The 17,575-nt window shown below is 34.1% G+C and overlaps 1 protein-coding gene across 1 annotated transcript in view; it reads left to right on the top strand.

Annotated features, from left to right (window-relative positions):
* The window catches only part of STT3B (STT3B, catalytic subunit of the oligosaccharyltransferase complex), a 76,969-nt gene that overhangs the window by 40,150 nt on the left and 19,244 nt on the right, over positions 1-17,575 (top strand). The window contains exons 6-9 of the mRNA XM_023752913.1: positions 3,281-3,346; positions 6,133-6,232; positions 15,059-15,157; positions 16,710-16,856. Coding sequence (XP_023608681.1) covers positions 3,281-3,346; positions 6,133-6,232; positions 15,059-15,157; positions 16,710-16,856 — 412 coding nt within the window. The remainder of the gene's footprint in view (positions 1-3,280; positions 3,347-6,132; positions 6,233-15,058; positions 15,158-16,709; positions 16,857-17,575) is intronic.

Here is a 17,575-nt window from a genome sequence, read left to right as displayed (position 1 = left end):
TTTTTAGGTTTTACATTAGATCTGTGATCCATTTTGAGTTGATTATGGCCTGTGGTGCAGAAAAGGGTTAGGGTTCTCTGCTTTTGGATTTGGATATCCATTGATCCAACTCCCATTGTTGAAAAGACAGTTATTTCTCCATTGAGTTATTTACCTTGGTAGCCTTGTTAAGATCAGTTGTCATATACATTGGGTCTGTTTGGCAATTCTTCCCTCTGTTTTGATCTGTTATGTATCTATCCTTATTACAATACACTAGGTTGTGTTTATTAGTTTATAAAAACACTTGAAATCCGGTAGCATGAGTAATTCAACTTTGTTCCTCTTTTTCAGACTTTTTTTTTTACTCTTCCTAGTCTTTTGCTTTATATAAAGTTTTGAATTGGCTTATCAACATCTACCCAAAAAGCCAACTGGAATTTTTTATTGGGAGTACATTATTTATAGATGAGTTTGGGGAGAATTGTCATCTTAATATGACAACCTGGTGGAGGCCCATGAAAAAGAGCTTGTGAGTGCTGACTTCCCTTTTGTCTAGAATTTCCTTAGCTATTCTAGCATTTGCATAATTGTTTGCCTTGTAACTAACTTTATGATAAGCTTAAGAAAACTTATTGTTTAGACTTTTTTCCTCATTATGGTGAAATTGACCTTTTTAGCTTTCCACATTCAAAGCACAAGCAGGATTTAAGTCTTTTAATACTGTAAACCTGAACACATGTTTGTAGATCTAGAGGAATGTTTTCCAATAGAATTTTGTGTGACAATGGAAATATTCTCTATCTACTCTGTTTAATAGGTCCCAGTTATCAATTTATCTTTCATGGATCATACATTTGGTGTTGTATCAAAAAATAACAAACCATCATCAGACCAAGGATACCCAGATTTTCCTCTATGTTGTTTTCTGAAAGTTTTATAGTTTTGTGCTTTACATTTAGGTCTGTGACCCATTTTGCTTTAATTTTTGTGGAATATAATGAGGTCTTTGTTCAGATTCACTTCTTTGCATGTACGTGTCTAGTTGTTCTATCTAGCACCATTTTGTTGAAAAGACTATCCTTTCTCTATTGAATTGCCTTTGCACCTTTGTCAAAGGTCAGTTGACTATTTGTGTGGGTCTTCTTGTGGGCTCTCTTTCTGTTTCATTGATCTTTGTTCTTTCACCAATACCATACTGTGTTGATGACAGTAGTCGTCTCTCCCCTTTCCCACAGGGAACATATCTTAAGACTCCCAATGGATGCTTGAAATGGTGGGTGGTAGCTAACCCTGTATTTACTATGCTTTTTACTATGCATACATATCTATGATAAAGTTTGGTTCGTAAATTAGGCATAGTAAGAGATTAACAACAGCAGTGATAAAATAGAAGCTATGTGAATGTGGTCTCTCAAAGATTTAATTTTTGAAAAGTCTCCAGAAATTTTCCACATATAAATTTATAACCTTTACTATCTTAACTGAGCACTTATGCACTGTGGCTGTGAATTTTGTAGTTTGAGTTTAAACAGCAAAACAAAAATGAATTTCTTTTTCCTTCACTATTCCATGATATAATATTTGTTCTTACTGTAGATCTTAGCAACCTCAGCTTATGGTTTTTTTTCCCCCTTATTGAATCAAGGACTTCTACCTTTTCCCTTAATGAAAGCATTCCACAGCTTTTCTTTGGCATTTAAGAATTGCTAGCATCACTACACTTGTGCTTTGAGGCCATTTTTAAGTAAAATAAGGGTTACATGAACATCAGCAATGCAATACAGACAGTTTATCTGATAACCAAGATGGCTACTAAGTGACTAATGAGCAGGTAGCATACAGTTGTGGAGACACCGGACAAAGGGATGGATGATTCATATCTAGGTAGGACGAAGGGGGACAGCGCAAGATTTCATCACAATTCTGAATGACATTAAATTTAAAACTTATGGATTGTTTATTTCTGGAATTTCTCATTTAATATTTTTATACTGTGGTTGACTTCAGGTAATTGAAACCTAAGAAAGCAAAACCATGGATGGGAGGCTCTACTGATTGATTGTCACCTGTTCTTTACTTTAATGTAGTAGTATAGTAGAGGCCCATTTTAAAAGTAAAGAATTCCTTTAAATGAGCTCTCAAAAATAATGTTAAAATTGAACTTCTTATCAGGCATGGCAATGAATCTTTTAATACAGAATTGCTTGTAATAGGACTTAGTTTCTTTAGAACATTCACATGATTCATCTTAAAAAATGACCCTTTGCTTTTGGCATGAGTATTTAGAGCCTTGTGTTTCTGAAATTTAAAATTTAGTTTTCTGCTTACAAAATATATCCAGAGACATAGAAGCATGAAATAGACTGTGGAATCTCAGAGGGAAGGTGGGGGAGGGTGGGTGGGATCAATCAAAGAACTTGAATGCATATAGGATCCTTAACTCATGGACACAGACAGTAGGGTGGTGAAGGCCTGGGGCAGGGAGTGGTTGCTAGAAGAGATCAATAGTGGAAAAAGGAGGACATATGTAATACTTTCAACAATAAAGATTTTTTTTAAAAAAAGCAAAGAAGAGTGAGGGCATGGCAAAAATAAAATTGCTTTTCTGAAGTTGCTAATATATTTTGCTTTTTCAGATGAATATATAAACTCTTATCTGGGAATTATTTCTTTGATTAATTTTTAAGTCACTAGGTAGAAATTGGTCAAATTTTTGAGCCTTTGTTTACTGCAAGTTGTCTTTCCCGTTCAGAGTAATTGAGAATTTTACTGTTATATTATTAGGCTGTTTAGAAACTATTTTGGGAATATAATAGTTTCTTGAAGATATTGATTATATATAGTATCTGAAAATTTCTAGATAAAAATTTTCCAAAATGGTTGCTCATAATTAGAATTATACATGAGATGATCACATTCAAATGCAAAGTTACATATTAAGGTTAAGCAAATAAACAATATGGAAATGAAGATTTACTGAATAATTTTATTCTTTAGTTAAAATCTCAATTTGATATTAACTTTAATATAAAAATGTGACAAATGGAAATATATAATTTCCTTTAAGATAATTCTTTTTTACTGAAAACTAAATAGCTAGAAATAAAATCAAAGCTATTTTTAAAATGTCTGACTGCTGCCGAGTGTTACAAATGAATATATTAAGTGGATCTGAATAACCTTAGTACATTTTAAAAATAACTTTGGCTTTTTGTAATACATGTTTACTAAACATTTTTTATTTAGCAGGAGCATTTATTAACATATTTATTACATCAGCTTTTTTGTTTGTTTTTAGGTAAAATCTGTAAAAACTGGTTCTGTTTTTTGGACAGTGTGCTGCTGCTTATCGTATTTCTATATGGTAAGATATTATATTTGAAACTACATGAGGTCTAACAAATCTTTTTAGAAGGTAGACCAGTTCCTCCTCTTCATTTACTTTTTATCAGGGGCTAGTTCTCCACTTTGTTTCTTCTGAAATCTTTAGGATCTTAATTTTGTTTAATGTATACTCTTTCATTACTCCCATTCTCTTCCCTTACCCGTATCCCCAGAGCCCATATGTGTGGCGTGCCAGCTCAGCCAAGAGTTCGGTGAGCCTGAGAGGGAGCACGAAGGATGTAGAAAAGACAAAGAGAATAAGCTGGGTCTAGGTCAGAGGTTCTCAACCTGTGGGTCGCGACCCCTTTGGGGGTCGAACTACCCTTTCACAGGGGTCGCCTAAGGCCATCGGAAAACACACATATAATTGCATATTGTTTTTGCGATTAATCACTATGCTTTAATTATGTTCAATTTGTAACAATGAAAATACATCCTGCATATCAGATATTTACATTACAATTCATAACAGTAGCAAAATTACAGTTATGAAGTAGCAACGAAAATAATTTTATGGTTGGGGGTCACCACAACATGAGGAACTGTATTAAAGGGTCGCGGCATTAGGAAGGTTGAGAACCACTGATCTAGGTGGATCTCCTGTGCCTGGCTAAGGCCACAGAGAGAGATCCAGACAGCAAGCAGAGCCTTTATTTTATAGCCAGAGGTCAACAAGGTAGTGGTCACCATAGTTACAATGTTCTTGTGAGTTTCACTTGTTTTGACAGCACTTGCTACATTTCCCTCAGCCCATTGGCTTCCCAGATAAGATCTGGCAGCATCATAAGATCTGGCAGCATCATAAGGTCAAGCCTAATTATGCTAAGAGGGCTGTTACCTCTAAGCTGGGACTTGTTTGTGGCTTTGACAACAGGTCAGTTGGAGGCTTAAACCTATTAACCACTCCCTACACATATGGACTTTTGCTTTAGTGGGGAGGGCTAATACTCAACCTCTCAAATATAATATTTGCAGCAAATGAAACAAAAATCTTTCTTTTTAAATATACAACTCAACCTAAATAATGGTAACATCCTCTAGGCCAGTGGTTCTCAACCTTCTGGCCCTTTAAATACAGTTCCTCATGTTGTGACCCAACTATAAAATTACTTTCGTTTCTACTTCATAACTGTAGTGTTGCTACTGTTATGAATCATAATGTAAATATCTGATAGGCAGGATGGTCTTAGGCGACCCCTGTGAAAGGGTTGTTTGACCACCAAAGGGGTCGCGACCCATAGGTTGAGAACCGCTGCTCTAGGCTAATCTGTAAACTACATATTTTTTTCAACAAATTACCTGAGATTGGGGTTCAGTATTACCTCTTCATTCTCCTCTCTTTTTCACAGCACAGTCTGTTTAGTAGTTTTATGCCTGAAAATTAATGATAAAGTTAGGTACCTTTTTTTGTTTTGTTTTTAAACAAATGTCATAGGATTTTTGTATCCAAATTATCTGTACCACTTTTTAAGTGGTTAAAACCTGGAACACATTCTGTGTAATTATACTCAGTAATAGTAAACCTCTTTCAAGTTAAGACTTAAATTTTGGAAATAATCAGGAATCCTTCAGTTAGGTGCTCAGAGTAACATTCTTTTTGCTGGGGAAAAAAACAGTAGCATGTGACTGAAACAATAAACTGATGTTCTTGTTTGCATTATAAACTGAAGACAGTTCCTTATAAGTGGTTCTGAAATATTGTAGACAAGGGCAGCATTGTTAAAATACGTATATGTTAACATATAGTCTCTTAAGACTATAAGCCATTGCTATACATGGCTTTTTCAAACTTTTAATTATTAGAGCACATCCAAAAACTTTTATCTTGATAAGACCCTGTTTCCTATTATTGAATGTACTTAAAAATTAATTCTATTGATTGAGAAGAAACATTATCTTTAGGATCTTTATAAATTTACACTAGAACATACTCAGTTATTCTGATTAAATAGACTTATTCTAATTTTGTGATATAGGCCAAACATTAAAATGGTATCTTGATTTGTATAGGAAATAATTTATACCCTAGGCCAGTGATGGCGAACCTTTTGAGCTCGGCGTGTCAGCATTTTGAAAAACCCTAACTTAACTCTGGTGCCGTGTCACATATAGAAATTTTTTGATATTTTCAACCATAGTATAAAAAAGATTTATATTTTTGATATTTATTTTATATATTTAAATGCCATTTAACAAAGAAAAATCAACCAAAAAAATGAGTTCGTGTGTCACCTCTGACACGCTTGTCATAGGTTCGCCATCACTGCCCTAGACAGCACCTTTATTTTGAGGATTTTGTCAAAGCATATCCAGATCATTTGAGTATTCCCTTTAGTTAGTTGTTGACTTCTCCTAACAGTCCTGTTTATATTCTCTGTAAAGTTTCTTGAATATATTTATCACGCAAAAATGGGGGAAGTAAATGGGCTTTTTTCCTATAAATGTTTATGATCTATATCCTGAAAGTCCTTATTTCATGACAATCCTTTTACTTTCAATTCATAAGTTATAATGTTCTCAACATTCTCGTTAAGTTTAATTTGACCATTTCTCAAGTGAATGTAGGAAAGCATTTTGGATTTATAGTATTATTTAATTATTATCAATAAAAGTAAGGAGAAATAAGTTATTTGTGGTTATATAAATCCATTTTTAAGCATTTCTCAAAATTGCTAAATATATTTGCTTACTGTATGCTTTGATTATCATGACAAAACTTACCTATTTAAAAAAAGCAAACAAATTATTTAACTTATTTACCCATAGGTCTCTGCTTGGGGTGGTTATGTGTTTATTATCAACCTTATTCCACTGCATGTATTTGTGTTATTACTGATGCAAAGATACAGCAAAAGAGTCTACATAGGTAAGTGATTTGACTTTTGAAATCTTTCCACTTTTAAAAGATGTTTCATATACAATATTTTCATTGCACAGACTTTCTCTTAGGCCAGTATTAGCAATGAGAAGGTAAAATAATTTTATATTCATTTCGCTTTTTGTATTTATAATGAGGGTTAGGCATTTTACCTAAGTGTGTTGTTACCAACTTCTTGATGAGCTTTTATAGAAATTAGTCTAGATTTAATATTTGTCAGTCATTTTTCTAAAATTGGGGGAATGAGCATTTCTGTCATGAAAATCATCCACATAAACATATTATTCAAATCCAGCTTACTCACTAGAAAAGATTGAGCATCCTCAAAGTAAACAGTTTAAACTTTTAAAAGCCCTTTCTGTGTAATATTCAGCAGACTTAGTTCATTTGGGCTTCCATAAAAAATACCACAGACTAGGTAGCTTGTAAACAACAAGAATTTACTTTTCACAATCTGGCTGGAGGGTCCAAGATTGAGGCACCAGAATGGTCATGTTCTTGGGAGGGCCCTCTTCCTGGTACATAGCTTTGCTTTGCCCTCGCATGGTGAAAGGGATGTGCTAACTCTTGGAGCTTCTATCAAAAGGGCACTAAATCCCTGGAGCCTTCATGACATAATCATCTCCCACCTTTTAATGCCATCACCTTGGGCATTAGGTTTTCAGTATAAGAATCGGGGAGTTGGGGCATAAACATTCAGACCATGGCGTATCTTCATTTAGTCTACAGTTTTTAAAACATTCTTGAATTAGATGCTTAGTGATTGATGGTGTCTCAAGTCTTAGAGTTCATTTTCTGTAATATAGACAGAAAATTCTTATGGGTTGAATTAATCAGAAGTTGTGATCAAAAACCAATATCTCAGTAAAATAATATAATTTCATTATAATAATATTTTTGGAAAACAGTAACACAAAGATATAAAAGCTCGTTAGCATGATTAAAAACCATAGTAGTTTGGCAGTTCCTCAAAAACTTAATCACAGTTATCATATGATCCAGTAATTCCACTACTAGGTCCAGAATAGGCAAATTCAGAGAGAGAAAGTATATTTAGTGATTGCCAGTGGCTTAGGGAGTGGAGGAATGACTGAATGGGTATGGGATGAGGACATGTTCTGGAAATAGGTAGTGGTGATAGTATACAACTTTGTGAGTATATTAAAACCAATGGTTTATTTTAAAAGGGTGAGTTTTATTGAGTATTCATTATATCAATTATAAAAAATTTTAGTATATTTATAGCCATTTCAGTGTACCTTATAACAATTACCACTAGCATAATTAATATGTCTAGTTCTTATTATTCATCACAACTTTCCTAAGTTCTTTACATGTATTTAACTCATTATCTTCATAAACACTGTGGGTAGGCATTGTTACTATCTTCATTTTACAGCCGAGGAAACAAGACACCATAATTTGCTGAAGATTTTATAGCTAGTAGTGGAACTTAGATTTTTGTCTCCACAGCCCATAATGCTAAAAATCACTATAACTATGTGCCTAGTATATAAATAAATACCTTACAGTTGAAATACATCAACCTGTTAGGTCTCTCTGCCCTGAAAACATCATAACTAGTTATTGGGCTCTAGAAAGGAGAATAGTAGATTAAACTGTACTTTTCAGCTTTTTTTAGAACTACAGAAGGAAAAAAAGTTTTTAGGTTAAATGGTTGGTTATAGGGAGGATTAAGGTTAGGGTATGTTTAATTAAGAAATTTTGGGGTCCTGAAAATTATAGCGGGAATACAGTGGAGAGAAGATTGAGGGATAGACTTTTGTGAAATGTCTATGAATTGGGAAGAGGGGAAGAGCCAAAGGAGAAGTCAAAGGTAGCCAAATAAGGAACGTTGTTAAAAAGGTCAAACGGAAAGGTCTACATAATAAAAGTTTAAAACATGAGCAGTGTTCAACTCCCCTGGAGTGTTAGCACTAAGATCTAGCATGAGAATTGAGATGAAACCTTTATATGGTGAGTTAGAAAGCATGCTGTTAATTTTGCTTTGGTTGGCTCTTGAGAGTTTTTCTTCTTTTCAGAGGGAAGAGAAAATGGTTTAGGGATGTTAGATATGTGTATAAAGTTAGGTTAGTAAATGTCTCAGATAATTTCATAGTGTTCAAATTCTCTACCCCAACCTCGTTTCTTCTCTCTCTTACTCCACTCATGTAAATAAGAGTATTTTAGGTTTTTTTAATGCTCTTTCATAGAGTTTACTTTTAAACGGGTAGAAAGTGATGGCATAGAACAGTATTCGGCAAACTCAGTAGTCAACAGAGCCAAATATCAACAGTACAACGATTGAAATTTCTTTTGAGAGCCAAATTTTTTATTTTTAAACTTAAACTATATAGGTAGGTACATTGTTATTAACCTACCTATAGAGTTTAAGTACTGTTGATATTTGGTGCCTCGCCCGCGCTGTGTATCCCGCAGCCCGCCTGGGTCTGGTCTCCCGTCACCTACCGACCAACACCCCCACTTCTTCTAACGCCACTTCTTCAAAATAGACTCGCCCAGGCCGAAAACTGACTTCTGCGCATGGGCCACGAAGTTTCAATCGCGCACTGTACTGCGTGCCCACACGTGGTATTTGTGGAAGAGCCACACTCAAGGGGCCAAAGAGCCGCATGTGGCTCGCGAGCCGTGGTTTGCCAACCACTGGCATAGAACAAATGTTTCTCTTCCTTTATCCTCAATATATTAGGATTTAAGTTAAATTTAACCTAACTTGATGGTCCTGAAAAATACGGAGCATTACCAAGTGTTTGTATATAGTTTGTCATCTGATTTTTAACACACAACATCCTTTGTCTATAGTTATTCCTCCTCATGAGCAGAAATGTTTAGATAAAAAAGGATTGCTAGATGGCAAACTCATAATTATATTAACCAAAAGTTTGGGTTCTAAGTATCAAATTAAGTGAAGTAAAAATGAATTAATTGATATAATTACAGAAAAATATAGTTTCCCTTTGAGTAAGTTTTTTTGCATGTGTCTTTAGATCGGTTATCAAGCCAAGGAAAACTGTTAATTTGTTCATGTGGAAAAGGAGGAGCATGGGAGGTAATGTGGATGTGTACGGTAGGAGTGGGAAGCCAGGGTATAAAGAAAGTTGAGATATAAGGCGGTAAGAAGCCTATCTACTTGATGAAATTGGGTTGTGATTATAAAATTAAGTTATTTTGTGAAGATATAGTTTAGACTTGTTGAATTGGGAAATAAATTTTACAAAATTATGTTACAAATAGGATTCTGATGTTTTCACACAAAGGAAGAATACCCAGGCCTTATTTTGCATTTATAGAACGACTGGTTTTACAAGTATCACATAACACTGATGGAATGTAAAATGACTTTAACCTTTCTAATTTGATAAAAGTTTATCACACTTTATGTCATAAGAATATATTATTAAAGATACGAAGTCATTTAGGATGATCACTGTGGTGTTATGTATAATTGTGAAAATAGCTTAAATGTCCAATAGGAAAATTATAATTTATAAATTACACTTAAATTGTAGTGTTGTCATATCATGAAATATTATGGTGCCATTAAATACAATCTGTTTTAGTATATAATGATACAGAAAAATGTTAACAAAAAAACATAGCAAGGATTACTAGTGATTTTCTTCATATTTTTCTCTACTTTCTAAATTTTCTACAATGAGCATGTATTCAGAATGAATTAGACCTTTTTCATTTATCAAAATATGAATTTTTCTTCTTATGGTTAATGTGTCTCATTAACTAAATTAGAATGATAATTTAAGAAGGAAGAAATTAGTTTCTCGTATTGATAAATGGTTTGTAAATGTTACCGAAGCAGTTTATGTTATTGTCCATGTTTTCTCTAGTGAGTTAATTTGAGTAAGGAGAGTAAAAAAATCACTTTTTAGCCCAGCTGCGGTAGCTCAGTGGTTGAGCATCTACCTATGAACTGGGAGGTCACGGCTCGATTCCCAGTCAGGGTGCATGCCTGGGTTGTGGGATTGATCCCCAGTGGGGGTTGTGCAGGAGGCAGGTGATCAAATATTCTCTCTCATCATTGATGTTTCTCTCCCTCTCTCTCCTCCCCTCTGAAATCAAATAAAATATATTTTTTTAAAATCACTTTTCATATTATACCTAAAAGATATTTTTATGGTAACATTTGCTAGGAACCATCATTGAAAGAGTAAAGTGTTAATTTTGCACAGATTATTCTAAGATTATATAGCTTGTGAATAAAGAAAATCCTAGTATTGAGTGAATTGAAAGTAAAGCCATAAACTTTAGGAATCATATTTATACTTGGCAGCTATAGGCAAAACATATTTAATGCTAGATTAACTTACACAACAACAAACTTTAAAAATTGCATGTAAAAATTCTAGGATATAAAAGCAGGAAGTGCTAGAATTTAGTTTGTCTAATTCTACCATATTATTTTTGAGGAAATTCATGCAAATTGGTTCACTAGAGATTTTATCCCCCAAGTCTTTACCTCTTTCAGCCTCTGGAACTCTGTCTTGTCTGGCTATTCCTTCATAGCTTTACCATCAACAGAGGCAAACACTTAAATAGTGCTTTGTGTTATAAATAATTCTCTGACACGAGCTGGGTGTCATACCATTTAGCTCAATTCTGACACCATCTACCCATAGATATCATCAGGTGCCACGGGTTAAGAGCTCAGCCCCATAGAACTGCCTCACCTTCTGAAGCCAGTCTCAAGTTCAAGTTATCACCTGGACTTCTGACAAAATGGCTGTAAATTAGAAGTTCTCATAGCCCCCTTCTTGGTTTCGATTAATTTGTTAGAGTGACTCACAACTCGGAGAAATATTTTACTTATTAGATTACTGATTTGTTGTAAAAGGATGTAATTCAGGAACAGCCAGAAGGAAGGGCTGTATTAGCCATCACAAGCTAATGCTTTGTCACAGAGAAGATACATGTTAGTTTGGGGAACATCAGGAGCTTCTTGAAAACTTAAAATTTCAAAGGAACTTGAATTAGGCCTTTCAGTGCCTTTTATCTTATAGAACAACTCAATTGTGTATTTTAAGTCAAGGGCAATGGTTTATTTTTTTTCTGTATTAAAAAAGAGTACTTTAAGAGCAAAAGATATTTTGGCTCTGTTTAGAAGATTACTATTTGTCCCAAATCAAAGAGGGGGTTTTTGGGTTTTGTTTTGTTGTTGTTAAAAATAATAATAGACTTTGTATATAACTTTTTAATGGTATTTTTTTCTGGAATTCCTCTAACACATTAGAAGTATGATCTTCAGTAGTGAATGCAAGTGCTTCCACAGGATGGCAGTGTGGTAACATTTTCATGATGTAATAAGTGATTTACAACATTACTAGTGTTGTACATTTCCATAGAACTCACTACTTTGATGGAAAACTTTATTCTTCTGGTTTAAAGGGTAAGAAAAGTCGGTTAACATGGGTAGATAGAAAGTTATAATATATGGGGATAGTAGCTTGGTTAAGTTTTCTATAGAATTTGTAGGACAGATTAGGTGGGGAGTGATTACTATTGCTATGGGTTGTGTTGTTGAGGTCTTCTGAAAACAGTGGCAGAAATGGTGTTGGTGTTGCTGAAGATGTGATATCGCCTTCATCCAAGTTTTTATAGTGCCAGGTTTTTTTTCACCAATCTCACGATGGGATTGATCTTAATAGGATTTTGTCATTCTAGATTGTCTTTACCATAATGGACATAAGGTTAATATTTGAATGAACTTAATAGGATTTTGTCATTCTAGATTGTCTTTACCATAATGGACATAAGGTTAATATTTGAATGAATTATAGAGGCTATTTTTAAACCCACTGTTAAATGCTATTGTACAAAGCCTAGGTAAAAACATGTTTTTGTTTGCAGACATTGAATTCTTTTTCTTGAACTCATCTCCATCACTCTTAGTATTAACTTGAACCCTAGTTCATCTGCTCTATATGAAGTGTTTTCTTCCTTACTAATAACAATAAATGTCTGCGGAGTTGCATAAAACCACTAATTGAGAATGTTACCAGGCTTATTCTTTTCTTTTTGAATATGCCTGGAAATGAACTTGAGCAAATCCTTGAGGAAACTTCATCAGTAGTTTCTAAGCAAGTGATTGCTGAAATTTTTACACTGCCAAGTACAGTATACTTCCATTTGAAGAGAGATAATATGAACGTGTTTGTGTGCCCACTATACCTTTTAGTGATTATTTCTGGAAAATGTGACTTAGAGGGAAGTAAATGGACTAGAGGAGCGGTTCTCAACCTGTGGGTCGCGACCCCTTTCGCAGTTGAAAGACCCTTTCACAGGGGTCGCCTAAGACCATCCTGCATATCAGATATTTACATTACGATTCATAACACTAGCAACATTACAGTTATGAAGTAGCAACGTAAGTAATTTTATGGTTGGGTCACAACACGAGGAACTGTATTTAAAGGGCCAGAAGGTTGAGAACCACTGGACTAGAGGCTTTCACATTTTAAACAACAATAAGAAAAAGCATTACCTTTGCGTTTAAGAACAAGCCTTGGGCTGGCCTGGGCTGGGAGAATGAGGAGCAACTGCCTAATGAATATGAGGTTTTCTTTTTGGGGTGAGGAAAATGTTTTGGGACTACAAAGAGGTGGTAGTTGCACAACATTGAGGATGTACTAAATGCACTTGAATTGATTACTTTAAAATGATTATATATGTATTTCACCTCAACTTTTTAAAAAGTTTTTCTTTTTTATTCAACATGTGCCATTTATCATATTTAATCCAAATTTTATGACAGTTATAATATTTAGTGTTCATTTATGTTTATAAAAAAGAGAAATCAAGCCTCAGAGGTGATTGTGGTGTTTAGATGTAAGTGGGCTTACGTATAATTAAAACACATAAATGACACAAGGTTTTTCAAGCCTAGCTTTTCTAGTTGTGATTTTGTGTGTTCAGTATTTGTCCAGGGTTTGATTTCCCAGCTCTAGGTGTTTAAAAGGCCTGTTGATCATAGAATCGTAGGTTATTGTTAGGGATAATCAACAGATTTTCTTGTTAAAACCCCTCATTCTGTAGTGAGGAAATTGAAACTTTGTTGTTAAGTAGTTGTTCAAGATCAAATAATGGCCTTGTGCTCATTTTTTTTTTTCTTCCTGATTTTGCCTCTGACTCCCTGTCAGGACATCTATAAAAGACTAATTTGTAAAAGAAACATTGATATTAGAAAACTCATCAACCAGATAGGCTGAAAGTTCAAATCTTGTGACATAGAAATTCTTAGTTACTTTACTTTTATTGCATTTGTGTTCAAGTACCTGATTGAGGGTAACTCCATTCCAACATTAATATATCTGAAAATTACATTATTGGGTGGATTATTTCTACAGTCTCCTAGAAAACCAGTTCTCCATTAGCTTGAGATCATCGGAAACTTTATTCACATACATTGGTCCTTTCTATTAAATTTACTTGAGCTTCTTATCCTTTTCCTAACACAAGTTGGGAGGCAACTTGACATTTGAATCATGAGCCCATAATTTACTTTCTATAGATGGGGTGTTTTTTTTAAGCAGATAAACTTTAAGTTGCGTGAAGGAAAGTATGTGCTGTATGCTGTGCTATACGTGTGTAGCATACTGATACATATGCTATAACAGTTCTCTTCCTAAATATACCCCCAGGTGTTTTTTCCTAGTAGAGTACTGTATTTGCCCAACAACTAAGTATTGACTGTACTTCATAAAATGACATAAGCTTTATAAATGGAATAAATTTCACATTAACTTAATTCAGATGGGTTTCATTTCTAAATATTTTATTGCAGTGATTTCAAATAGTAACTTTCTCTGTAATCAACTTACCTAAAAGTGGTCTGTGAACACCTAAATGCAAAACAAGTCTATTACACAAATTGTATCCCCTCCCAAATTTTTCTATACTTTTAGGTTGATATAAGCCAAGAATATTAAATATACTCAATGCCAAAAGCAAACAAATTTCCTTCATTAGACCCTAATTCAGTTATTAGTCTGTTGGATTGCTGGACTTTCTATGTACAAAGCCCTTTTCTTCTTAATTACAGAAAACTTGGTGGACAGACTTTTCTTTTACTTTTAAGTACTGTACAAAGAGTAGTAGGAGACTATAGAAAAGGCATGATCCCTGGCCAGGTGGGTCTCGGTTGGTTGGAGTGTCCTCCCATAAACCAAAAGGTTGTGGGTTTGATTCCCAGTTAGGTTTGATACCTCGGTTGCAGGTTCCATCTCTGGCCGGGGTGCATACGGGAGGCAACTGATACATCTCACATCCATATTTCTCTCTCTAAAAATTAATAAAAAAACATATCCTTGGGTGAGGATTTTTTTTAAAAGTTGTGAAATACTTGAGCTTTTTGAGATAATGGCAACTACTCATACGACGATGGTGATAAGTATTCACTAGGTCATGCATACTTTGGATTAATGACAATAGGAATGTTTTATGTATTATGTAGCTTCTTGGGTTGTCTCAGTGATTATTAATGATAGATTGAAAAAAGTTTGATTCCATTTGGGGGAGAAGAAAGCAGCACCAGTTATCTCCTAACCTGTTCTAAATTATAGTTTGCAGAAATAAAGTACTTAAAACAATTTTTAAAAGGCAGAAAGCATTTTTATGATTTATAATGTATGATTAACCATCAGTTAGAAGTCACTTCAAGATTCTGTTCATAAGATAAGTTCAGTTAAAACTTTGCTAAAAGGAAATGAGTTATTTATCCATTTATGTTTGAAGTACTTATGATAGTGGTAAATTATCTTGTTTCCCATTTTGTCTTCTTAGCATATAGCACTTTCTACATTGTGGGTTTAATATTATCCATGCAGATACCCTTTGTGGGATTCCAGCCAATCAGAACAAGTGAACACATGGCAGCTGCAGGTATGAGAAAATACTTATTTTCCTTCTTCTAAAGAATGTATGAATGTGTGGCTAGCCAACCTTCAAGAGAATAAAGTGGTTTTTTGTTTTTCTTTGTTTTTAATGTTCATTATATTGGTTCTAAAACATCACTGTAAAATGAAAATATCATAGTTTTATTGAAACATTCTGCTATTGTGTTCCCAAAAGTGTCTGTCTTCCCTTTCATTGCTGTTTTGACAAGGCACACATCTGTTTTTGCACAATTGATGCTATTTGCAAGCACTAAATAATATTTGCTTTATATAAACTAATATTAAGCAGTATTTGTATACTGAGTTATTGTACCAGAGTTTCCATTTCAGCAAATTTAGATGGAACTTTTCATTTTTATGTTCATTACCTCTTACTAAAGTATTTCATCTGTATCTACTAACTGGAATTAATGGCTTTTATATTGATTAAAAAGTCATATAATTCTCCTCCACATAAGCAGAGTTCTTTGCCATTATTAACCTGGGTCACAATTAACAAAAATGGAGGATCTGTGAATAAAACTTTATCAGAGCTTCTCAACGAGAGGTACATGGTCGAAGGCCCATATGAAGGCTGTGGGTATTTATTTTACTAGTAACATTTTATAAATTCAGTATATTTAACTTTCTGAGGTGATGTTCCATAGCTTTTATCATCACATTCTCTGTGAGAATTGGGGGTGGAAAGTTAAGAACCCACAACTTATTATTATATAGCACTTTCAAATCTGTGAAATGGTTTCACTTTCATTTATAATGTGATGTTATAAAATTACCAAGTAGCAATTTGAGAGAGAAATATTCAGTGTTGCATGTACAATCGTGTATAGCAATGTCTATGTAGATACACAATCAACTGACTATGCATATGCATTATTATATTTCTTAAAATCTAAATCATTGATAGTACACATTCACTCATTCTAAAATTAACTTTAAAAAATAACCCCTATGAATAAATTTTTTAAAAGAAAAATAACGTCCCAGAAGGGTTAGGGTTCTCATGTCTTTATTTCGTTTTACACCTGATGGTTTGTATTGTGTTGTGCACATTTTGGCAATAAATACTTTTCACTGTTACTGCTTTAATTTTATCTTAGCACTCACTCTAATATATACTAATTTAGAATCTTATACAAGTGTGTAATTAAGGTCACATACAATCACTCAGCTATAAATGATAACTATATATCATATCAGGATTTACCCAATCCAAGTAATTTCTTCCTTCGGTAAATCTTAGGATTTTTTTTTAAATGGCATTTCTATTTTTCCCCCTAGAAAACATGTCACTAAAATATGGGACAAAAGGAGGAAATTTAATGTGCTAAAATAGGCTCTAGTTGTTGAAATGGGATTTTTTTTCTTGGTCCATGTATGGGGAGTCTGATCTTTTTAAAAAACGTGTAGCAGAATTTTTGGGGTGTATTATTTGGTTGTCATTTGACAAAGAAAATGTTGGTTAGATGAAATGGCTAGTCTTTGTTATGAATGGTACAAGGTGTTCTAAGAATCTTTTATGTGACCTTTTTCTTTAGGTGTCTTTGCACTGCTGCAAGCTTATGCTTTCTTGCAGTATCTGAGAGACCGGTTAACAAAACAAGAGTTCCAGACCCTTTTCTTTTTGGGTGTGTCAGTAGCTGCAGGTGCTGTGTTCCTTAGTGTCATCTATTTGACTTATACAGGTAGGTGTCATCATCTGTAGGATGTGAATCTTGTCTCTAATTTATTGTAAAAAGTAATTTACTTACAAATTTTGTACATATTCCATTTATCCTAGAGGGTCAAATATTATGGTTGCATTCTGAATAAACAATATATAAAAATAATAGTCAAAGTTTCTAAAATCTGTCTAGCACTACAAATTGTGATTGTTTTAGCAGCATCTTAATTTTGCTGCTTCGAGATCTGATAAATCTACTTTCAAGCATCCTCTCAAATTGTATAAAATTCAAAGCTTCCAATGTTAACCTACTGCATGCTTGCCCTCTTGTGTGCATATGTTCTCTGTCCTACTTTTAAACAATCTACTAATCAGTTTCAGTCTGCTTCTGGATTCTGAGTTACTTTGTGAACCTAATTTCACTAGTCCCTAGAACAAGTCAAATTCTTTCTAAAGGTATTCCACCTGTTAAATTAATGTATCAGCCTAGCTCATAAAATCATGAAGAATTAATTGACCACAGAAAAAGGCATGAATGATTAAAATCATTTTCATAATTCATCTAAATTGGTCATATTATATTAGACTAGAGGCCCGGTGCACAAAAATCATGCACGGGGTTGGGGAGGGAGGTCCTTCAGCCCAGCCTGCACCCTCTCCAATCCGGGACACCTCAGGGGATGTCCAACTGGGATCAGGCCTAAATCAGCAGTCGAACATCCCTCTCGCAATTCGGGGGGC

Source organism: Myotis lucifugus, unplaced genomic scaffold (assembly GCF_000147115.1).
Source record: "Myotis lucifugus unplaced genomic scaffold, Myoluc2.0 scaffold_39, whole genome shotgun sequence".
Lineage (NCBI taxonomy): Eukaryota > Metazoa > Chordata > Mammalia > Chiroptera > Vespertilionidae > Myotis > Myotis lucifugus.
The sequence above is the reverse complement of the archived record's forward strand: the minus strand, read 5'-3'. Positions and strand labels throughout refer to the sequence as shown.